General features: G+C 39.0%; 2 protein-coding genes across 7 annotated transcripts in view; both read left to right on the top strand.

The window, feature by feature from the left end:
- The first annotated feature begins 5,751 nt into the window (after positions 1-5,751).
- The window catches only part of LOC121268047 (acyl-CoA thioesterase 2-like), a 31,471-nt gene continuing 11,986 nt past the window's right edge, over positions 5,752-25,236 (top strand). Inside the window, exons 1-8 of one of the 6 annotated variants that reach the window (XM_041172168.1) lie at positions 5,752-5,877; positions 6,070-6,165; positions 9,891-9,958; positions 10,044-10,125; positions 10,322-10,368; positions 10,509-10,634; positions 16,611-16,688; positions 17,331-17,418. In XM_041172168.1, coding sequence (XP_041028102.1) covers positions 5,862-5,877; positions 6,070-6,165; positions 9,891-9,958; positions 10,044-10,125; positions 10,322-10,368; positions 10,509-10,634; positions 16,611-16,688; positions 17,331-17,418 — 601 coding nt within the window. In that variant the 5' untranslated portion in view covers positions 5,752-5,861. Of the gene's footprint in view, positions 5,878-6,069; positions 6,166-7,286; positions 7,444-9,890; positions 9,959-10,043; positions 10,126-10,321; positions 10,369-10,508; positions 10,635-16,610; positions 16,689-17,330; positions 17,419-25,236 lie in introns of those variants that run through there. The other 5 variants (XM_041172177.1, XM_041172191.1, XM_041172184.1 and 2 more) reach the window with 5 other exon arrangements.
- LOC121268083 (uncharacterized mitochondrial protein AtMg00810-like) lies at positions 14,951-15,450 on the top strand. The gene is made up of 2 exons (XM_041172211.1): positions 14,951-14,979; positions 15,112-15,450. The coding sequence occupies exons 1-2, from the start codon at positions 14,956-14,958 to the stop codon at positions 15,400-15,402; spliced, it is 315 nt and encodes a 104-aa protein (XP_041028145.1). The 5' UTR covers positions 14,951-14,955; the 3' UTR covers positions 15,403-15,450.

Here is a 25,236-nt window from a genome sequence, read left to right as displayed (position 1 = left end):
TGAAGTTTGATGAGAAAATCTATGTCATTGGTGGATTAGGTTCAGATTCAAGTGAACTGTAACCTGGGAACAGAGCAAGTAATGATTCATGATGTGCAGCCACTAGCTCTCCCTTCGTCCAGTCCTCTAAATCTGACCATATACTGCTCCCTTCTTTTTTTTTCTTTTTTTTTTTTAAATAAAAAAATTTACCATATTCTCTCTTTCTTTTGTCCTTTGATATTTTTCCTAGTTTTTCTTCTCTCTTGGAAGTTGGATCTACATCTCTCTACCAACCACAACAGTGACAACACTCCAAGTTACATACCATTAGAACAGCCATACTCTCTCCATCACCTCTAGCCAACAACCACTAGAAGGCAACGATGCGTGGCCACCAGACATCGTCCCCTTACCATGCCATTTTGCCCTCCTTTGATCGGGGTTTTAGCGTATACCCCATTCCCAGCTTATCTTCAAGTTGTTTACTTATATTTTCTCTTATTTTCTTTCCTTCCTCTCTTAAAAATGCTTTAGTCATATCAAAATAAACTTATAAAATGTAACTTGATGTGCTGCGATATATTGTAAAATTATTTTTATAATTTATTTTTATAAAATAATTTACTTTTTATCCCCTGACCATGCCCCTTCTCATTTAGCTTTTATTTCTAGAGGACAGTTCAATGTTTATTTTTTGGAAAATGATAAATGTATTTACAAAAAATTTACTCACTACATGTCAATTATTATTTATTGATACGTTGAAAATTATGAAATTTAAAATTTAAAAATTTAAATTTCAAAAGAACTTTTTTGAGGACTTTGAAGTCACTAGTCCAAACTCAAAGCATCAATATTGCAAGCCCCAATAGGATCACATCGAAAATCGCTTTTATTATTTTTATTTTTTATTTTTAATATAATGGTTATTTTCTTGGTATAGCTATGAAATCTGCACCCAGACTAATTTCATGGTACCCTCAAAGAAGCATATTCCAGGTATTTAGTGAACATCACAATTGAATGGGACTCTTAAAAGAACAATATTAGCATTGACAGAGTCAGAAAAACTCAAGACTGAGTAGTAGAAGGTACTATAAGGGATACAAGATTGCTGCTGGACAATTTCTTGAACTGGGAAGCAAAAAAATACATTGTTTTCAGAATTGATGCACGCATGCCATTGCAAAATGGGCAGCTTCCAATAATTTTTTTGAAAGCATTCCTCTGATCAAATTTCACAGTGTTTGTTGGATTTTCGTAATGAGAAAGACCTACCTGTTGTTATTTCTACTTCCTTCTAATAGTTTGTTATGTTAAACTGATGTATTTGTTTCTTTATATTAATGAATGTCCTTTTCTGAGGAAAATAAAATTCATGGTACCCATTTTTAACTGTAATTTTAAAACAATTACCTTTTCAATTTATCTTTTTAATTTCACCAAATGATTGCTCATAACAATATAGATAGTTGATAAGGGTCGTGGACTGCTTGGACTGTTTGTTCAAGTTTAGTCTTGTATTGCCACCACAATATTGTATTTATAGCCTAACCAATCGCATGATAGAAAATAAAATGTTCAAAAATTAAAATTACCACCACTTAGACATGTGTCTTATTTTCACGGTCTTTGCTTTTTCTGTTGGGTGGGGTTTTTTTTTAAAAAGAAAAAACTCTACGTGCAATCACAATCACTTTTGCATACTCTATTAATATGATTTGTTATTTATCATCTATACACATCACACACCACATTTATTTTTATTTTTATTTTTTTAATTTTAACTTTTTTAATTTATTTTATTTTTCTTAGGATTCATTTGGATACATAAATTATCTTAACTCATCTTATCTCATTATTACAACTTTTTTAAATTTCCACACAAAATATAATAAACAATTCAACTTTTTCAACTTCCAAAATAATAATAATATTAAAAAATAATATTCTAATAATATTTTATTTAATTCATCTAAAATAATCACATTTCATCTCACTATCCAAACAAGTCCTTAAACTAACTGAGTTCTTTAAGTTATTATTTATACATCACATATAGGGTTGTAAATGAATCAGTCTCTTCGATAGCCCGCTTAGTTAAACTCGAATCGAACTTAACTCATGAAAAAAAAGGTTCATTGGAGGTAATGTAGTTGAACTTGGTTCGCCCATACCACTGTAAAAAAATAAAAAAATAAAAAGAAAGATTTCATCAAGCAAAAAGCTTCACATAAGGAACATACGACATAATTATAAACATAATTAAATCATTACAAGTACCTATGTGATGAACATTTTATTCTAACATGCCCTTCTTGTTTACAAATGTTGCACCATCGCTTCTTTGTTAGCACATTTTCTTTTGGATTCTTTTGTCGTAATGTTTTGAGCCTTCCCTTAGAAACAATGATTGGGAAATCTTGCAATGAAAAGTTTGAGACTATTTGGCTCTGGACCGCATGTCCCTCCATGTTATTTATTGTGTCATCATCATCATCACCCATCAAGAGAAGCTCTTGATGAATAGTCTCTATGCCCTGTGAAACATGCTCAAATTTCTTAATAGAAAGTGACCCCATCTCAACAACTATATAAAACTGTCTTATCAAACGATGTTTCTTCTCAAATGCAGTTGGGATTGTCTCTAATGGCCCCTTATCGACACATATCCCACATACCATGCGACTCTTTCTATTGATCGTCCACCTCTCTAACACATATGATTGCAGTACAAGATTCAAAATATTTTTTCTCGTCAAAACTTGTAGGATGTGCCAACATAGGAAGCCAATAAATTCAAACTTAAGACATGTGCAAGACACAACATTTTTATTATTCTCAAATCTTACTTCATATGTTGGCTTTTCTCTTCTAGGAATGGCCACCAAATAAATCTTCATTCCATCTTCCTCACGTGTTTTGTGTGCCTTGAATTGCTGGCTACAAAATAACTCTTCTTAAAAGATAAAAAATTATTTTCTTGTATAGATCTTGGCCACTTCCTCTTCAATACTGTAAAAAATTTTCATAATTGGCCTTAATGTTTTTGTCTTCACATCTTTATCTTTCTCACTTAGATAACGAGCATTCAAGACTTTATCATATTGATGGACGAAGTCACTTACCATTGTACTTGAACGAACATAGTTTTTACAAAACTTGTTCATATTCTCACTTCGTTGAGTTGTGGATATTCCAGTGCAAAATGTAGGTCTTAAGTAAGTAGCACCCACTTTTCTCTCTTGACATAAATAGTTTGAACCAACTGTTTTCATCCAACTTGTACTTACCCAACATTTCAATCCACTCCAACTCAAACTCCTCAATAATTACTGTGTCATGAATACAATGGTTAAAATCATATTTAAATTGTGGAAATCTGTTATAAACATGAGGTAAATGGACTTTTTGTAGGATATGCCATAAGCACAATTTGTGAGTTGTATTGGGCAATACCTTCACGATGGCTTTAGCCATTGACTTGTCATTATCAGTTAATATTGTTGAGGGAGCATGACTAAGCATCACTTCCAGCCATGTTTTCAATAACCATGTGTAAGACTTAGTTGTCTCATTTATCAATAATGCATATCCAAATATCATAGATTGATGATGATGGTTAACTTCAGTGAATGGAACAAAGGGCATATTGTAGTGATTTATTAAGTATGTAGCGTCAAACGTAACGACATCCCTAAAATATTGATATGCATATCTTGATCTACCATTTGCCCAAAAACAATTTCCCATCGACCCATATACATCAACTTAGATCGAATATACAAAGCTTGGATTATTGCGTTCATTTTTCAAAAAGTACTCATATAACTTTTGTGCATCTCTCTCTTCAAGAAAATGATTCTTTCGATTGCCCAAATAATTCTGAATGTCCTTAGGAATGCAACCAATATTATAATCACCACCGTGCTCCTTACTTAACACGGAGATTATTTTCTGTGTTGGTATCCCCAACTTATTTAGCGTATCTATTAAAGTTTTTTGCGCCGCACTCACCTGCCTATGCTTACGAAGTAAATTTATACTCCTAGGTGTCAACAACTCATGATTATGTTGGAGTGCAAACTTGGACACAATCTATTTGTCTCAATTCTTCTTTACTGCCATCATCGCCTTACAATCACACCTTATTTCCAGAGCCTCGGGTCTTGCTCTCTCTTTAAGTTTAAATTATACCGACGGAATCTTTCTCTCGAACACACGTACTCTACACCAATTAATGATTTGTCTATGCCTGACAATCGAGTATGATTTGTTCGAATGCTAAAACCAGTTTGTCTGGAGAAGGCTTTATAATAACTAAGTGCATTCTCTACATCGTCAAACTCTAGCCCCACATACGGCTCCACATATGAAGATGACGTTGTATGGCCTTCCTTGGGCATGTTCATATCGAGTTCAACCTCATCATCCTCTTCAATCATCTTAACTTCATTAACGCTATAATTAGAACTATTTAAAATCTCAACATGATCTCTTGATGTACTCATTATTCACACAACCTGATATTATTTACATGGTAACGATAACTCAATAGACAATCAAAGAAAAGAACTTTCACCAACTATAACATATACCCAAACATTACCAAACTAATCACAGGCTTATTTATGGTTGAAACACATTTTTGGCGATAAGTTCTGGGCCTTGAAAAATATTATGAGTAATATACGAAAACAAAAAATTAGGTGATTCTAGGTGCCTAAAATCCCAACTACTGGGGATGCAAAATATTATAAGTCAATGCACTCAATGTAAGAATGATATGATAAAGTCCAGCTTCCGGTTAACAAATTATCTTTCTTTCCCAACATTAACAATTTGGGAGAATAACTTGTTAAAACAACAATTTGGCAAGAATTTCAAAAATAAAGTCCAGGAAAGAGGGGAATCGGGTGGGGAAAAAATTTCAATAATTTGGCAACATTAAGTCTAAAATCCAAACTAACTGTATGTAAGCTCATATAAAGCCATGAACATTTCAAAAAAATTGTAAAAATGCGAACTTGAGGACCAATGAAAATTAATAGCTGTCGGGTTTGAAAACGTGGTTTGAAGCATCGCTTTCTGAACAAAGTTTACCTTCAAGTAGAATTTGAAGATGAGTGCAGGTGGTGGGCGCTGTGTTGAGTGGGCATTCCGGCGTGTGTGGGCATTCCGTTTTGCGTTTTGGAGGGAGATGATTTTTCTGAGAAGCAAAACGATGTGCAGAGATGGGGGAGGGAGGGAGAACGATTGGACTTCGCGTTGAGTGGGCGTTCTGACGTTCCAGCGTGTGTGGGCGAATTTTCTAGGCTACAAAATGATGTGCAGAGATGAGGGAGGGAGAACGATTCGCACGGGAGGGATATTTCAGAAGAAAAGAGTTGGATCTGCATGCACGAGAGTTCATGGTAGTTTTTTCTACAATGCCTACGTGTTAGCCATCTATTAGCTTGGTGCAAAAATGGGTTTGATACTCATCCGTGTGGAAGCTTTTCCCTAAAAAAAAATTTCAAGCTCAAGCTCGAGTATTTTGAGTCGAGTCGAGCTCGGCAAGTCAAAGATCGGCTCGGTTTGGCTCGATTACAACCCTAATCACATATTTAATAAGTGAAAAAAAAATTATGTATGATATGAGAATGATTAATAGAATAATTGTTTGCTCAGCCTAGAATTGTGTAAATAGAACGGGCTTCATTAGCTATCCTACGTCACGTGCATTAAAGTCCTATTCCTTCCAAGAAAATGAGATCTTTGTTTTCAACGTCTGTTTATTTTTTTAAGTTCTGTCATCGCTTTCTTTGTAACGTCTCTGACTCTCAAGAAAATAAAATACTACAGGCTCTGACTTCAACCACTCCAAAATCATCTCGTCCATGGACGCCGAAGCAGGTGAGAGAGAGCTACGGCTCCGCTTGGTTTCCCAGGAAATGAATAGAAATGTGGTGAAGTGAGAAAACTGTGCGTGTGAATCGAGTGTTTCTTTTCTTTTCGAATGGTTTGATCGTTTTGTTTTCATGTGTGGGAATGTTCGGTGAATTTTCTTGTTTTTGTTTTGGGGCTGTTGGGGGTGGGTTTGATTAGCAGTGATCGAGTTTTTGGTCTGCGTCCCGTTGCTACAACGGCTACCGGGCTCGTCTCTGAAGAAGATCGCAGAAGTTGTCCTCGTCAAACGTTATGGTGAATTCGAATTCTGATCATCATTCTCTTTAAAAGAATAAATAGTTGTGATTCATGATTGTTTATGGAATTCTGTTGCTTTGGTATCTCTGAATTTTTCTGCTGCCATTTGACTAAATGAAGTGTCACGAGCTTTTCATATGTGGACATGATTCTTCTCCTTTATTGCCTGAATCAAGAAGGCTATTTGACTACATTCTTGCATGAAGACTGCTCCTATTCTCATATCAGTTGCATCACATTCATTCACAGAAAGCTTGTATATATATATAGTTGGTTAGAGTTAGAAGTGGTGGGTTCATCAATCACTATTATAGGTCATTTGTCCTCAACATTGTTTTCGTTTAATACCCTGTAATCTGTGCATATCCTCTGTGCTAATGAATGGAGAAGGTTTCCGCAAGTGCACCTCAGTTAATTCAAGAAGAAGTACCCCCAGCCCAATGGCCATTAGAAATTGTTTGCACCCAAGAGGAAGAACACCTAGATACAATTAAGAGCTAGAGATTGAAATACCTCATGTAATTTGAAGAGGTTGACATAAAATATTTGAGCTACCTGTGCTGCTATGTAGAGATGAGAGAGAGATGTAATGAGCATATTTGGAAGCTTTTCAACTACTACCCACACCACAATGCTGCTGTGGGAACTCTGGAGTCCTTCCACAAAACCGACACCGAGATTAATCCGATTTTGAGTGGGAATAGGAGGTTGTAGAAAGCTCCATAAAATATTTTTTTTTCATTTGAGATATGTATTGTGTTACTCTGAATGAACCCACGTGGCTGTTGTGCATGCATTGCATAACTTGATTTTGGAGTCTGTGTTGAAGGAAAGATGGACCTAAAAATTATATGGAAGAATTACATAACATGGGCGTAGATGCTTCTTTAATTTTCTGTTTCATTGATCCTAGACTAAGAATCAGCTGCCTTATTCTCCCTTTCCACCCTCATATTTGACTGCAAAATCATTAACATGTAATTTGGTGATTCAATTCTGTTTGAGCTGGAGTACCCACCCTTTGCTTATAAGGTACTTTAAGCCCTGTTGATCCATTTTAATTTCAAGCTGCTGCCCTGAAGATAAAGTTTTCACTTCTTAGTATCATTACTAATCTAATAACTCTGTCATATATGGACAGAATTCTTCTCCTTTTGTGCCTGAATCATGAAGGCTATTCGTCGGCCTTCTTTCATGAGGACTGCTCCTATTCTCATGCCCGTTGCATCACATTCTTTCACAGAAGGAATGTAAAGTTGGTTAGAGTTAGGAGTGGTGGGTTCCTCAATCAAAGTATAGGTTATTTATCCTCCAAATTGTTTTTGTTTAATACCCTATAATCTATGCATATCCTTCATTGATAATCTGCCTTTCTCACTAATAAAATTGGGGAGGAAAATGGGCTATGGTTGGGCCAATGATCCCAATCCAAAGCATGCTTTGCATAATTCTCTGTTTCTGTTTTTCTGGTAATACGGATACTTAGAAGGTCCAGCACTAACCGGTTTTGAGTCCTTCTATTAGAGGGTTTCATGGACGTGAACCCTAGGTGGTCCACCACTGATCCACCACATAGCCACCTGGATAGTTTCTCTTCTTTGTCTCTGATTGATTACTCACTTGCTATCTTTGATTTTGTTTTTGTTTCCATTTGATGCGCTGTTTTGAATTCGGACAAGGTTTAATTTGTTTCTTACTCTGTCATCTTGGTGGTTTTTTCTCGAGAGAGATTCAATTTATTGATTTGGTCATTTTTTGCTTAGTTTCCATTTGATTTGTGATAAGCCAACCTCTGAAAGACGTGTGCCACATAGGGTGGTTGTGGGCAAATCTAAGAAGGGCAGAGGTGCGAGAGAAGGCAAGGCAAGGCAAAATCTGCCCAAAGGGGTAGTTGTCTGCCTTAAACTTACTTGGTGGAAGAGACGTTCTACAACAGAGATTAAGCCCTCTAAGATGTCCCTCGAGGAAGGAGAAACCTTTTACAGGCCAGTTAGAATAGATAGAAGGGAGGCTCAGTAACACCATCACTTCTATCTTAACTGAACCTATAGAACCAGAGTTTTAACGTTGTTTGGAAAGTTCCAAGACATTTTCAAAACCTATGGGAATGACCACCCCTAGATAGCATAGTCACAGACTCACAAAATCCAGCTTAAAGGGCGTCCAAACAAATATGTGTGACACAACGTAGATATCCATACTTAGAGAAAAGTGATATCGAGGGCATAGTGCAGGAGATGCTTCAGGATATTAAAGCCCTTTTCTCCTTATATGCATTGTCAGTGAGAAAAGCATGTCATAGTTGGACTATATAAGACTCTTATAGGGAGACTGTCAAATATAGATTACCACCTGTGATTGATGAACTCCTAGATGAGTTAAGTGGGCCACTATCTTCTCAAATACAGACTTAAGATCAGGTACCGATATCTTCCCAAACAGCCTTTAGGACTCACAAGGGGCATTACAAATTCATAGTAGTGCCTTTTGCCTTACCAATGCTCCCTCCACCTTTCAAGAATTCATGCTTAATACATTCAAGCCTATCTCTAAAGGTTCATCCTAGTACCTTTTAATGATATCTTCAATTATGGGTAATACTCTAGTAGGTCAGTTGGAGCACCAAAAGGTAGCTTTCATAGTGTTAAGGAGTCATCAATGGGTCCTCAATTATGGTAATACACTAATACGCCACATGAACTCAACTACTTTAGGGCATCTAATATCATACTAGGGGTGAAGGGTTGATCTTTCCACAAACTCTACTATGATTAATCAGCCTATCCATATATCCCTAGTCTTATGAGGGTTCTTTGGCCTCACAAGTTAGAATGAGAAGTTAGAAAAGGGTATGGGGGAGTTGTGCTTCCCTAACTGCTTCACTTCGGATTCCTTCTATTGGACAAAAAGAACTTTACAAGCCTTCAAAGAACTCAAAACAACTTCATCTATCCACTAGTTTTAGACCTATTGACTTTACCAAATCTTTTATCACCAAGTGTGATGCCTTTTGAGATGGCATTGGGGCAGTTCTCATGTAGGAGTGTATGCCCATATCTTTCCTCACTCAAGTCATTGAGGGAAGAATTTACATGGAAACATACAAGAAAGAGTTATTAGCATAGGCCACAATGGTAAAAAAGTGGAGACCCTATCTTTTAGGGTAGCATTCAAAGTTTTTTTTTTTTTTTTTGATTGGCACCTGGTGTCTAGAACAGTGTCCCGACTAATCCCTGGGGTGCACATGCCCTCGGCAAGGAGTTTCCCACAAGTGAGGATAGCATTCAAAGTTAGGACTAATTCAATAGATGAGGAAAACAAAACATGGGAAGACTTTCCGCTTGAAGAAAATTTTGAAACTTGTGGGCAAGGTCTTTTGAAGAAGAGTGTTTGTCATGCATCTTTCATTGTTTTTTCTCTTGTTATACTTGCTTTCAGTGCCTGGTGTTATTTAAGTTTAAGCATTTTATTTTCTTTAATTTATGCATTGTGGGTCATTTCCTTTTTACATGTTTGGGTCAGTCTTGCTGTGTCAGTAGTGTCCTTGTTAGTGTGTAAGTGGTAGCCATTAGCAACTGCTCGGATCTTGTATTGTGTTTGTTTTATTTTGTAAATGAAAAAGGGCTTGAAGATTTGAAGCCCAATGCAGTCATTGAGGTTCTAGCTCTACCTTTCCTATTTATTGCTAAACCTAACAGTTTGTTTAATATCTTTGGGTGTAGATGGTGGAGAGTATATTGTTTGCGAGGGTGAAAGAGGAGATGGAGTTTACTTTATATGGGAAGGAGAGGTAAGCCCAACTGAGATTGAGATGATGACCTTTTCCAAATGATTAAGTTTTAGAAAACTTAAAATTTTAACCACCGGGTTCACAGGCTGAAGTTTTCAGATCCATTACTGGTGATGAAGAAAGTCATATAGAGTTCCAATTGAAGTGCTATGATTATTTTGGTTACAGTAAGAAACTTACTCTTTAAATTTTTTGATTGCATGCTTCTTCTCCTGTAGTTCCATTACTGTAGTTTCATCACCTGATATATTTTTCAACTAAGTTAAATTTATCTTTCTTCTTGTATTACTTCCGTTGGTGTATACATGCTCAAGATGCTGCCCACAATTATGTGGAAGATTAAATGTGAACCCGTTTTGACAGGCACATCTACATACATCCATCATGCGAATGTAATTGCTTTGTCCAAGGTTAGCTGCAATATATATTCACAAACATGCGTTTCTTTTTTTGTTATCTGTTGCTTCCCTGCAACCTATGCATCATTCACAAACATCTTGTTAATGTGCATGCCTAGTTTGAGTGCCTGATGTGTTGTTTGTTATGGCAGCTGACATGCTTAGTGCTACCCCATGAACATTGTAGTTTGCTGCAGAAAAAATCGATATGGAGCACAGATAAAAGTCTTGAGACCTGCTTATCTATGGAAAGTATATTAAACTTGGAGCCAATAGAAGTATGTTGCCCAAACATTGTTTGAGAATGTTCTCTTTCGATGTTGAGTTATTATGCTTCTGTGAGCATTTACCGATTAATTTTGTTGCTAATATATCTTGTTCAATATTATTACGAGTACCATATGCTATTGTCCTTTTATATGCTTAAATTCCTTCCTTACAAAGATATAATTACTTTTAAAGAAAGTTAATAAATTTTATGTAAAATATATTATACTTCTCAGACGAATATAACTAGTGGATATATATATAGTTTTTAAGGGCCATAAAAAGAGAAAATCCTGGAAATAGTAAATACTCAACTCATAACGCCTTCAATCCAAGCATGGTTGGCCAGCTGCAGGATTCTTGTCATTCAGAATGGCTAATTATCCACCCTTCTTTTCTTTAATATAATATTTTCTTCTCTTTTCCCACCAACTACCTCAAACCAGGCTTTCACAGTTCTACACTCATTGGTCTTCATTGTAGTCATTGCTGCGAAATTGTAGATGGCTTTCCCAGGAATAAACTATGTATGACCTGTTATGTATATAATTTAGGTCTTTCTATATTTAGATTGTATAGCAGAGAATTAGGTTAACTATAAATAGTCTTAACGTGTATAGACACTTAACGTGTGACAGAGAAATCGGTAGAAGAAATATCTAGCAAGTTGTAACTCTTTTCTATAAATAATGAAAGAAACCTAATGGAAGAGATATTCAGACCAATCTTGACATGGTATCAGAGCTATTACTCTGATTATCGTTCTCTGTGGTCTTTATCCTTGAGAGTTTCTAAGTTGCGACAGTAGGAATTATTTTCCTTCTCTGTTTTCGCACGTTGGTAAGTTTCTAAGTTTGTGGTGAGTGTTTTCTCACACGTCTGGTGAGTTTCGACTTGTGGGCTCGTCACCTTGGTGGCTTTGAGGCTGTCTGCAGATTCTGTGTGGTGGTTTGCCGTGATCCTGTTCTGGGCAGTGCAGTTTGGTGCTTTCGGCAGTTTCTGGGTAGTTTCTGGTGGCTAAAGACGTGCGGGTGTCTCCTTTGGTGAGTATCGGCAATTTCTGTGGAGGTCTTTGGGGAGGTCCGAAAGTTTCTGGGCAGCTGTGAGGCAGTCGACCATTTCTGTGGCAGACGGCACTCTCTGTGGTGGTGGGTTCCTTCCGTGTGGTGGCTGTGTGGAGCTCGGCTACGTCTCGGTGATCTCTCTGTGGTGGCTGTGTGGGTTCCTTCTCTCGGTGATCTCTGTTTTCAGAAATACTCTGGGCAGGTCTGTGTTTCTTTTGTGTTTTGTGGGTATTTCACGTGGGCTTCAATTCCTTTGTTGTTGTTTTACGGGTTGGGCTTCTCCTTGTGTCTTACAGGTGATCTGGTTTACATGTTTGGGCCTCTTATCATTTGGATTTGGACCTAATTTAAGTTAGGCTTGCCGCTTATTTGATTGACTACTTGAGCATATTTCTCTAAGTGCTTTTCATCATGTCTATTGAAAATACTATTGTTTGCTTTACTGGAAAGAATTTTCCTACATGGAAATTTCAGTTTAAGATGCTTTTGAAAGGAAAAGAATTATCAAATCATATTAATAATTCTACTAAAGTTCCCACTGATGAAAAAGAATTTGCTCAATGGGAGGTCAAGGATGCCAAGGTAATCTCTTGGCTATTGGGGACTATTGAGTCTCACCTTGTGACCAATCTTCGCTATTTTACTACAGCTCAGGCTATGTGAGATTATCTTCACCGTATTTACCACCAAGATCATAGTGCTCGGAAGTTCCAATTAGAATTGGAAATTAGTACTTATAATCAAGGCAATTTACCTATCACACGATTTTATTCTGGTTTTATTAACCTTTGGTGCGAGTATTCTGCCATTGTTCATGTTAATGTTCCCACTACGGCACTCGTGGCTCTTCAAACAGTTCATGTTGAGAGTTAACGCGATCAGTTTTTAATGAAGCTTCGGCCTGAATTTGAGCCCGTTCGAGCTGGTTTGTTGAACTGTAATCCGGTTCCTTCTTTGGATATTTGTTGGGAGATTTGTTGTGTGAAGAACAGCGATTATCTACTCAAATAGGTATGACTTCTGAGAAGGTCTTTTCTGAGACTGTGAATGTAGCCTATGCAGCACAAGGGAGAGGGAGGAACAAGTTGCAATGTTTCAGTTGCAAAGAATTTGGTCATATCGCTCGCAACTGTCCTAAGAAAGTTTGCAACTACTGCAAGAAAGAGGGCCATCTCATCAAAGATTGTCAAGTACGGCCTCAGAATCGTCAATCCCAAGCTTTTCAGGCTGTTGTATAGTCTTCTTCTTCATCTTCTGCGCTGCCTACTGTAAGCTCTGATTCATCTGTTCTCACACCAGCAATGGTCCAACAGATGATTGTGTCTGCTTTACGGCCTTAGGCCTGCAAGGTATGGGTACTAACTCAACTTCTTGGATTGTTGATTCGGGCACTTCTAATCATATGACTGGTAATACGACGGGTCTCCATGGTGTTCGTAAGTATAGAGGCACGCAAAATATTCAGATCGTTGATGGTAGTGCTCTTCCTATTATTGCTGTTGGTAATTTGGGCTCTTCATTTCGCGATGTTTTTGTCTCTCCTGGATTGTCTACCAATTTGATTTCTGTTGGACAATTGGTAGATAATAATTGTGATGTTCAATTTTCTCGTGGTGGTCCTCTTGTCCAGGATCAGGTGTCGGGGACGGTAATCGCGAAAGGGCCTAAAATAAGACGTTTATTTCCCTTACAATTTTCTATTCCTAATGTTGTTTCTCTTGCTTGTACGGCTACTGCCAATACTAATGAAGTCTGGCATAAGAAATTAGGTCATCCTAATTCTGTTGTCTTGACTCATCTTATGAAATATGGTTTTTTGGGCAATAAAGATTCATTTTCTTCTTCTCCTGTATCTTTTGATTGTGCTACTTGTCGTCTTGGTAAAAGTAAAACTTTACTTTTTCCTGAGCGTGGTAGTCGTGCTTCTAACTGTTTTGAGATCGTGCATACTGACGTTTGGGGTGTGAGTCCTGTTATTTCTCATGGTCAGTATCGTTATTTTGTGACGTTTATCGATGATTATAGTCGATTTACCTGGATATATTTTCTCCGTTCTAAAGCTGATGTGTTTTCTGTCTTTCAAAAATTTGTTGCGCTTGTTGAGACACAGTTCAGTGCTTGTATTAAAACTTTACGCTTTGACTCAGGGGGGAGTACATGTCTCATTCTTTTCAAACTTTTCTTTAGCAAAAGGGGATCATTTCCCAGCGTTCATGTCCTTATACTTCTCAACAAAATGGAGTCACTGAGCGTAAGAATCGTCATCTCTTAGATGTCGTCCGTACTTTGTTGATTGCCTCTTTTGTACCTTCTAAGTTCTGGGTAGAAGCTTTATCTACGGCTGTCTATTTGATCACTTGTTTGCCTTCTGTTATTCTAGATTATGATCCTCCCTATTTTCGACTATTTGGCATATCTCCCGAGTATCAATCCTTTCATACCTTTGGGTGTATTTGTTTTGTTCATTTGCCACCTGTTGAGCGTCACAAGCTTGTTGCACAGTCTGTCACATGTGCCTTTATGGGATATAATCCTACTCAGAAAGGGTTTGTTTGTTATGATGCTCATGCAAATAAATCCCAAATCTCACGGAACGTGATTTTATTTGAAAATCAATATTTCTTTCAGTCTCAGGTTATTTCTGATCCTCCTATTACTCTTCTTCCCGCTTTTGATGATGTATCTTCTTCTATTAAGCGTTTTCAACCAGGTATGGTGTATCATCGACGTCTTCCCCCTTCTTCAACGCCCCTTCCAGACACTGATCCATCATTTGGTTCTGCGGTTCCTATACCTCGGTACTCCACCCGAGTTACACATCCACCGGATATGTATGGTTTTCCTCACATCTTGCTTACTGCCACTCTCAACACTATTTCTGTTCCTCACTCTTATACCCAGGCATCCACCCAAGCGTGTTGGCAGCAGGCTATGCAAGAGGAAATCCAAGCTCTTCAAGACAATCACGGACCTTGTAATTTGTCCCTCTGATGTCAAACCTATTAGTTGTAAATGGGTGTACTCAGTCAAGTTTCGAGCTGATGGCTCACTGGATAGATATAAGGCCAGCCTCGTGGTTCTTGGAAACCGACAGAAGTATGGTATTGATTATGAAGAGACATTTGTACCTGTTGCCAAAATGACTACTGTGCGGACTATCTTGGCACTTGCTGCGTCACAAGGGTGGTCTCTCCGGCAGATGGATGTGAATAATGCTTTTCTACATGAGGATTTGAAGGAAAAAATTTATATGTCCCCACCTCCCGGCATGTTTGCTACACCTTCCTCAGAGGTTTGTCAGCTACGTCGATCCTTGTATGGATTGAAACAGGCTCCGAGTGCATGGTTTGACAAATTTCGCTCTAACTTGCTTGCTTTTTATTTTACTCAAAGTCAGTTTAATTCTTCTCTTTTTCTTCGCAAGACTTCTGCAGGAATTGTATTGCTTCTCGTATATGTCGATGACATTGTGATTACTGGCTCAGATACTGAGTTAATTAAGCAATTACAACAACATCTCAAGGCCTCCTTTCACATGAAAGATCTTGGTCCCCTGCAGTACTTTCTTGGCCTTGAGGTGCAGCTTACTCCAACTGGTACGTTGTTACACCAGCACAAATACACGCAGGACGTTATTTCATTGGGTGGTCTCCAATCTGGTAACTCTGTTTTTACTCCCTTGGAGGTAAATCTTAAGTTTCTTCAGGAAGAATGAAAGCTTCTATCAGATCCATCCTTGTATCGACAGCTTGTTGGGAGTTTGAACTACTTGACGATTACTCTTCCTGACATCTCTTTTGCTGTGCAACAAGTCAGTCAATTTATGCAGGCTCCCCGACATCTTCATTTAGCCGCTGCCCGCCGCATTCTCCGATATTTGAAAGGCACCTCTACACGCGGGTTGTTCTTTCATAAAGAATCTTCCTTACAGTTGATGGGGTATAGTGATACTGATTGGGCCGGATGTGTGGATACTCGTCGCTCCATTATCGGCTGGTGCATATTCTTAGGCAATGCACTCATTTCTTGGAAGAGTAAGAAGCAAGATAGAGTTTCCAAGTCCTCTACTGAGTTTGAGTATCGTGCTATGTCTTCCGCATACTCTGAGATCACATGGCTTCGTGGGTTATTAGGTGAACTTGGTTTTCCTCAACTGCATCCCACTCCTTTTCATGCTGATAATACCAGTGCTATTCAGATCGCCGCTAATCCTGTCTTCCATGAGCGTACGAAACATATTGAAGTCGATTGCCTTTCCATACGTGAATCCTTTGACAAACATGTGATTACTCTCACTCACATTTCCACTGAACGTTAAACTGCAGACATATTCACTAAAGCTCTTTCTCGGCACCGGCATCAGTTCTTGGCTGACAAATTGATATTTTTGATCCACCAGCATCAATTTGAGGGGGATGTTATGTATATAATTTAGGTCTTTCTATTTTTAGATTGTATAGCAGAGAATTAGGTTAACTATAAATAGTCTTAACGTGTATAGACACTTAACGTGTGACAGAGAAATCGGTAGAAGAAATATCTAGCAAGTTGTAACTCTTTTCTATAAATAATGAAAGAAACCTAATGGAAGAGATATTCAGACTAATCTTGACATGACCAAAGATATGGATCGATATAAATTGAAATAAGCTGGAATGCTCCAACACAAGTTCAAGTGCACCAAGATGATTGACACAGACTGAAACTTGTCCATTTTAATCTCCAGCAGTTGTCTATAGTGAGCTAAAATGCTATGAAATAAAATTGATGCACGAAGTATTTGCAAAATATTCTTATTTATGTTCCAGAAATTATTTTATGTTCTAGGAGATGCTTTCATATGCCCATATGGAGAGATTCTGAATTTTTGGTTTATGCTAAGATTGAATTCCGTGCTCATTTTTTTTGTGTTTCCTCTTGAAGGTAGATATATTCCAGGGGATCAACTCGCCAGATGCACCCAAGTCTGGAAGGGTTTTTGGTGGACAACTTATTGGACAGGTAAGATTAAGCTGATTTCCTTTTTCTTATATGATTTATACAGCTGGCGTAATTTTGTAAAAAAATAAAAATCTCCAGTTAGCACAGGAATTAAGTATTCACATATTGTTACAGCCCTAAGGCAGAATCTTCCTCTTATCTATTTGCACATATGCAGCATATGTACACATCTCATCAGTGGGGAATTCCCCACGATCATTTGTCTCTAGAAGTTGAGAAATTATAACTTTCTTGTAATGATCTATAAAGTTGAATGGTGAACATGTCAATGTGTGCTGGAATATTATTTTTCAATGTCAACATGGTGATTGATCTAGATATCATCTTTAGAGAACTTTCAAGATACTCCTGGGCATTAGATTGACTTCCATTATTTCAAATCCATCTTCTTTCTTGTCTTGTTTTGCTCAGCCTAAAACTGTAGTATATCATATTTATTTCTGCATGATTTCAGGTTAAGAGCTATAAGAATATCCATCCAATTGTTATCTCTTAATTACGTTTTGGGTATAGTATCTGCAGCTCAATATGTTATTTTATACATATAGTTTGAATTTAGTTGGACAGGGACGTCAAATACATGACGAAACTAACAATAGATGCAGCTTTTTTACAGTCTCTAAGATGATGTGTGATGTGCAGGCACTGGCTGCAGCGTCAAAAACTGTTGATTTTCTAAAGGTTGTCCATGGTTTGCACGCGTATTTTCTTATTGGCGGGGACTTTGATGGTAAGAATATTTCTATGAGCCTGTGGTGAACTTTTGTGGAATAATGTTTCTTTACAATGCTATCATTTCCCCTACTTATTTGTCCATCAATTCCATAACAGATGTCTACTTTCCTGAATCCATGAATACATTTATATGACCTACTGAAAGTACCCTTATTTTTTAATTAGAATTTATTGAAATAATAAACAAAGTCGAGGTAGTTTTGCAGAGTAATAAAATTATATTTGCATGTGAAAGCCATAGATGATGTTCCCTCGAAAAGTTAAGACTTTAGAAATGGACAGACAAGATGTGTGAACATGGGGGTGGCTGCGAAGATTGATGTAGCTATAGGGAGGTTCTTGGTGTCATGTCTGCTTCTTAATATGGAAGATGAGTTTAATTGAGCTTTCAGAGGGTTGTCTGGTTGTTTGATGACAGATTGAGTAGTAGTTTGTGAAGAAATAGATATAGGTGAGGAGTGGCTTGGTGTTTGGTGGGGGTTTTTGAATTGAAATCTTGTTGGTCTCCCTTAGATGGTGGTTTGTTTACTTGGTCTTATATTATGGATCAACCTTCTACAAGTTAAATTGATCATTTTTTTTTTAGTGAGAAGAGTATTGATCAGACGTAATTCAACAACTTTTTCTCAAACTGATGTTTGATCATTGCCCTATCCTTTTAAAGCGGGTAAACTTGTGGCTTAAAGTGGATAGTTTTGTTGATAGAAGTCCAGAAATTGGTGGACTCGATGCATATAGTTCTGTGATAGATAGAAAATTGAAAGCTATGAAAGTGGATTTAAAGGATCGGAACAAGCAGGGATTTTGGAGAGGTAGGGTTAATAAAAAATACTTTTGAGTTGGATCATGGGTTTAAACATCGAAGGAAAGAGGTTGACTTGAATATATTAGAATAAAAAATCACGGGATGTGGGGAAGAAGAAAGGTGATAATAGTACTAGATTAGTTTCCTTGATTAGCTAATTCATATAGCAGGGTCAAACCACAAGGGAGAACAAGAGGTTAAGGATTTGGTTTTTGTTTGTGTGGGAACCATTATAAAGAATCAGTCTACTTGTTTCCAAGGGTAAGGTTGCAGTTCCCTTCTATTGATTTGGCTGACAAGTTATCGTTGGAAATATTTGAGAAGGAAGAAGTGTTAGGAACTCTCAGTGATATGAGAGTAGATAAATTTTGGGTCTGGATGGGCTCACCGTGGCTTTTTTTCAACATTGTTGGGTGGTTGTAGATGGAAATGTTGTGTCCTTCTTAAATAAATTTTGTAATACCTGGAGGCTTGAGAAGTCTCTAAATGCTTCTTTCACTATGCTGATTCCTAAAACATTGGTGCTATGTCATCAAATATTTGGCCCATTAATTTGGTAGGGAGTATTTATAAAACTATGGCAAAGGTTCTGGCTAAAAGAATGAATATGGTGCTCGAGAAGTTAATTTCAGGGTGTCAAAATGCTTTTGTGGGGAGACAGACCTTGGGTTCATTGCTTTTTTCAAATGAATATTTGGGGCTCAAAAGTCACACTGCCAGATTGATTTCGAAGTTGGATATTAAAAAAGCTTTTTCATGTAACTAGGATTGCTTAGTTTATCTGTCAAAGAGATGGTGCTTGGAGAAACATGGAGGGATATGACTGTTTCGAGCATTTTTACCAACCCCTAGGGGTTGGGGGGTTGGCCTAAGTGGTAAGGGCCATGTCTGATTCTCCCTCCAAGTTGAAGGTTAGAACAATTTCTAGGGGCCATTGGACTGGAGGAGTTTCTCCTTGAATTACCCGAAGTGCATTTTTGAGAAACTTCTTGCCGAGGGTCTGTGCACCCCCAGGATTAGTCAGAACTTTGATCCCAGACACCTGGTGTTGGGGGTAAAAACACCAGGCCCAAAATAGCATTCCAGGCCCAGTCCATTGGCTGGCCCTCATCAAAAGTAGGAGGGAATAGAAAGGAAAAGAGGATAAGACAAGGCAAAGCGTCAGGGCTCAAGAAATGAAGTCAGACACAAAGGGAGATGGTGATGTGACATAAAGCTGACATTCCTCATCAACCAAGACCTCAATAAAGGGGGCTTTCCTACCCAAAGGAGAGGGGACAATCTAGGAACTAAGATCTGATGAGAGAGAGAGAGAGAGAGAGAGGCTCTTGGGCCACTCTGGCTGGATCACTGAGAGGGCTTCTTCAACCTCACCACGAGAGACTCTAAAGATATGATTTACTCTAGGCTAAAGGGGTCACTGACCCCATTGTACAGTGAGATGTGAGAGACTGTAAAATACTCTCATTATAGTGGATTTTCCCTCCAAATGACCCTTGGATGTAGGCTCTATGCCAAACCACATAAATCCGTGTGTCCTCTTCTCTCTTTATATTTCCTCTATTCATTTATCATTTACTGATATGGATGTACGTATGGGCACTGTACTGACTCCCCCAAACTGCCATCGTGGTCTCCAGACCATATCCTTAAGGCACGAATCACCATCGTGGGCTGTGGATGATTCTTTCTCCCGTTCTGGCTTGTTGAGCGATTTTCGTCCCTAACACCTAGTGCCAAGTTTTTGTTTACTCTACAATAAGGGTGCTACCAGCATGGTGTGGGGTGGGGGCACCTCCTCCCTACCCCTCGCCCCTGGGAGAGCGGGGGAAGTTCAACCCCACCCCCCGCCCCTGTGAGGCTGGGGGGGGGGGGGGGTTGAAACCTCACCCCATCCCACCCCCCACTCAATCCAGTGATTCACTGGGTCTATAATTTTTTTTAGGTCTAAATTTTTTAGACCAAAATTATTTTTTTTTATAAGTAAAAATATTATATATATATATATATATATCAAAAGGAGTAACCAAGTATACTGATGTATAGAAGAGAACACCTTGCCCATAATAGAAAACCCCTAATAACCCAAAAATCCCGTGAAAAACAACCCAAAATACACAAGCCCGACCCTAACCCTTTGTTTTCCGTAGAACTAAAACTCTGCCCAAAAAGCCCAGCCCAACCCCTTGTTTCCCGTCTTCACAATGCCCTCCCTTTAGACTTCCCTCTAGTTGAGCTACCACCCTTAGTGTCATAGTTGATTGTCGAAAAAAGACGTTGTAACTCCCTACTTTTCTTGAAATTTGATTTGGTTTGAAGCGGGTGGCTTGCCTTGATCGCAGTAATTAATTCTTTAAATTGGTCTTCACATCCTTCATGTGAAATTCTCACGAACTGCCGAATCTCGTTAACTTTAGGCAGAATCCAAGGGAGCTACAGTATCTCCAGACACAATATGCAGTTGCACTCCCGACTCTAGGCAAGACATCAATGCCAAATTCATGTTCAAATCCCGTAGCTACTCAGCAACTCCATTGGTTATCTCCAATGGTATGACATCAAGTCCCTTCACCTCTGGTGACCCTTTATGTGCAACTTCAGCGGGTCCCTTCACCAATGGTATGACACCATTTTTCCTTCAACTCCGATGAGGGAGCCATAGTTTCTTTGGGTACAGAAGTCATCTGGGGCAAATGACATTCTATTACAGATGTCTCTATGCCGATACCCAACGTAGAACCCACTTCAAATAACCCAGACTTCCTTTTGACCCACCATACTCTTCTGGATCTGGTTATAGGAATAGTGCCAAATCCGATTTTCCGTTTTCCTTTATCTGAGTTTAAAGGATTCGAGCCTATCTTAGTCTTGTTCTTTACAGCCCTGTTGCCTCCAGTTGAAAGCAGGTCTATTTTCGTAGACAAAAAAACTATCGCTGCCTTCAATTCGACAAGTTGGGTTTCCATCTCCTTTAAAGAATTATGCATCGCGACAAGCTGGTTCTGAGGCGTGATATGCAAACCATTTACGTCATTCCCCTCACTATGAACCCCCGAATCATGACTGGTGTTTAGAGCTGCTGCATATGATCGTCTCGCCACCGTGGATGTACTTGGGTCTTTATGATTCACCTCCAAGTTGATATTCTCATTCTTCTTTTGGTTTTCCTTCTTTGACCCATCAGCAAAAAGCATATCTGCAGCTCTGCGTAATTCCGCAGCAAATTTCTCCCAACCCAGACCTTATACCCTTCAGGAATGGCTACAACACTCTGCCGGCCTCCTCCACCATATTTGGTGACAGTTAAAAACCTACCATGCTTATTTGAGCATCTTTGAGTCATAAATGTTCTGCTGCCTTCGCGCAAGTATTTTGTGAAGTCCAAATTTTTTCCCACTAGTAATACTGCTTCCATCGTAGCTGTCAACCATTCTAGACCACTGCGACCCATCACTACAAATCTCCACACCCTTCTACTACTCCACAATTTTTAATGACGATCTCCATGATTCTGGTAAAAGCTCAAAAGCCTTCGATTCCACCCAAAAGCGCACCAGTTGACCCATACTGATCAACCCTTCGACTTCAGATGTAGGGGCATCCCACGCTGAAATGCATCATTCTGTCGAGTAAAAGTAGTGCGCGAAGGTGGCTGGAGTTATCAAGTTGGGAAAAACAGAGCCCAAAGGTGCACCAGATTGGTAAAAACAAAACCCCTTAACTGAAATAACTGAAACTTCCAGTCGCCGGAGGATGATCGGCGTCGAAGACCCCACAATGGGGTCGCTAGAGTCTGTTGAACACGTTTGTAACGATGGCTAATGCAAAGGCTCAGGTCGCATGAAGTAAACAGAGGACGTAACGGAAAAACAACAGAATACTCCCAATCGCCGGCAAAGGACTGATGTCGGATGCCTCACAACTGACTCACTAGAGTCCATCGTCCAAGTCTGTGGCGGAGTTGAAAGTGCACGGCGACAGTACGACACTTTTGACAGAGATGAAGTGAAAAAACCAAGTTTGCTGGCAAGCACCGACGCAGGACTGCCCTTAGCGAGGACGCTGGGGTCCGCCGGTCTCATCTGTGACGGAGGTGAGATATCACACTCCGATTGAAGATGGGTGAGGGGTGGCGGTGGGTTGGTTGAGTTAGGGTTTCTTGCTTCACTGTTCACCCACGGGAATCGCAAGATGTGACCCAAATTATAATATAATATACGTATAAATTTTATTCAAAAAAATATAAACTTATATTTTGGATTGCCTTGGCCTCATAGGCCAACCTTTATATAGGAGGCTAAAGCAATACAATAGTCATTCTTAATCAATGTGGGACTTACTGCCACATGATACACAACGGAATCATCTTCCACACTGTAGCCACTTGATGACAACCTTGCATCTTCCTCCAACATCCCAACAAATCCACCACCCTCAAAGGCATAACCCAAGCAATATCAACCTTTTGGAAGATCTCATACCACAATATCCTTGTTACCTCACAGTGCAATAAGAGATGATCCACAGATTCTCCATGCTTTTTACACATGGAACACCAATCCATCACAATACATCCCCTCTTCCTCAAATTGTCCGTGGTCAAGATTTTTCCAAGAGCAGCATTCCATACAAAAAAGACAACTTTAGAAGGCATTCGAGACCTCCAAATATTCTTCCAAGGAAACGGAATAGGATCTTATGTTGTCAAGATTTTATAATACGCCTTAACCGTACATTTCTTATGATCCTTGTTTCTCCACTTCAATATGTCGCGTTGTGCTGTAGGAGTCCCCATGGAATATAGTGGATTGAAAAAATCTGATACACTAGATAATTCCCAATCATGAAAGTCTCTGTTAAAAAGTACATTCCACAGGTGAGTGCCATGAGAAAAAAAACTGCATATCCGCCACTGAAGCCTCCCTATTAGTTGCAATACGATAGAGAGCCGGAAAAGCCCTTTCCAATCCATGTTCTCCACACCACACATCCCGTCAAAAACTGATTCGATTACTCTCTCCAACTACCAACCGAATGTGTTTTTCGAAACAAGGCCGCCCCCCCCCCCCCCCCCCCTTTTATGAACTTCCACAAACCCACACCATGCCCCCCTTGCACTTCATTGGAGCACCAACCGCCCCAAGCAACTCCATGTCTAACGTTAATAATTTCTTTCTATAATGATCCCTCCTCCGAATGATATCTCCAAAGCCATTTCCCCAGTAAGGCTTTATTAAAAGTTCTTAGATCACTCACTCCCAACCCCCCATACACCATTGGAGCACAAACTGTCTTCCATCTAACCAGATAAAATTTCTTTTACTCCCCCATACCCTCCCCCCCCCCCAATAAAAACGCCCTAAAGAGGTTTTCAATTCTGTTCACCACCCCTACAGGCGTCGGAAACAGAGATAAAAAATATGTGAGAAGGTTAGTAAGTGTGCTCTTCAATAAAGTGAGGGCATCTCATATAGCTCTAGCCTTAAAAGATGCTCCCAAAGGAAGACCCAAGTATTTCATTGGTAGAGAGGACACCTTGCAATCTAAAAGGCTAGCTAGACTGAGGATATTAGAAACTGCACCCACCGGAACCATCTCAGACTTACCAAGATTCACCTTGAGCCCAGACACTGCTTCAAAACAAAGTAGCAATGCTCGTAAAGTTTGGATCTGGTTGCTATCTGTTTCACAAAAGAGTAGAGTATCATTTGCAAATAAAAGATGGAGAGATGTTGATGATGGAACCATCAGTACCATTACCCACCTGAAACCTAGATAAGAAACCTCCAAGAACAGTAAACTGTGCCATCCGGCTCAGGGCCTCCATAACTATAACAAACAATAAAGGAGATAGTGGATCTCCTTGTCGCAAGCCCCGAGAACTATCAAAGAAACTAACTGGTGTACCGTTAACTAGAACTGAGAACCGGGCAGTAGAAATACAATGATTTATCCAGGAAATCCACCTATCACCAAAACCACACCTCCCAAGTAGATATAACAGGAAATCTCAATTCACATGATCATAGGCCTTCTCCATGTCAAGTTTGCCTAGGATACGTGAACCTCCCTCCCTCAATTTATGATCTAAGCACTCATTTGCAATAAGTACCGAATCAAAAATTTGTCTCCCACGAATAAAGGTGTTCTAGGACTTGGAAATGATCTGATCCAACACATGACTTAACCGGTTAGCAACAACATATGAAATAATCTTATATACACTACTAACCAGGCTTATAGGGCGAAAATCCTCAATAATCGAAGCCTCATGCATTTTAGGAATGAACGTCGCATTAAGGGATTTTTCAAACTTTTGGAAAGAGTGAAATTCACTAAAAACATGCAAAACATCACTTTTCACAATGTCCTAACAAGTTTGAAAGAAACCCATTGAAAAACCATCCAGACCCGGCGCTTTATCTTTAGCCATACCAGAAATAACCTTATAAATCCGATCTTCATCAAAAGGTCTCTCCAAAACACTCGCACTCTGAGAATCAATTGCCTCGAAAGACAACGCATCAAGCTTTGGCCTTTAGCTAGCCGATTCCCATGAGAAGGGTCTCATAATAATGCACAATATGATTTTCTAGTTCGGAAGGAGAGGATAAGACTTGAGTACCTGAATATATTGACTCGATAGCGTTGCTACGCCGATGTGAGTTAGCCACTTTGTGAAAATACTTCGTACACTTATCTCCTTCTTTCAACCAAAGGGCCCTAGATTTTTTACGCCAAGAAATCTCCTCCAACAACAAAACCCTCTCCAAATTTGCCATCACCGTGGGTTTCCTCAATAACACCTCCGAAATATCACCCAAAAATTCCTTATCCTCTATCTCCTGCAATTCTTCCAACAAAGTCGACTTTTGATTGTCAGTGTGGCCAAAAACTTCCAAGTTCTACTTCTTTAAGGCCTTCAATTTACTTGCAAGAATAAAACTTGGAATGCCTAAATACTGATATGCTGACCACCAAGCACGCACCATCTCTACAAATCCATCC

This window comes from Juglans microcarpa x Juglans regia, chromosome 1D (genome assembly GCF_004785595.1).
Source record: "Juglans microcarpa x Juglans regia isolate MS1-56 chromosome 1D, Jm3101_v1.0, whole genome shotgun sequence".
In the NCBI taxonomy this organism is placed as follows: domain Eukaryota; kingdom Viridiplantae; phylum Streptophyta; class Magnoliopsida; order Fagales; family Juglandaceae; genus Juglans; species Juglans microcarpa x Juglans regia.
Note: the sequence above shows the minus strand (reverse complement) of the source record. Positions and strands in the feature narration are given on the sequence as shown.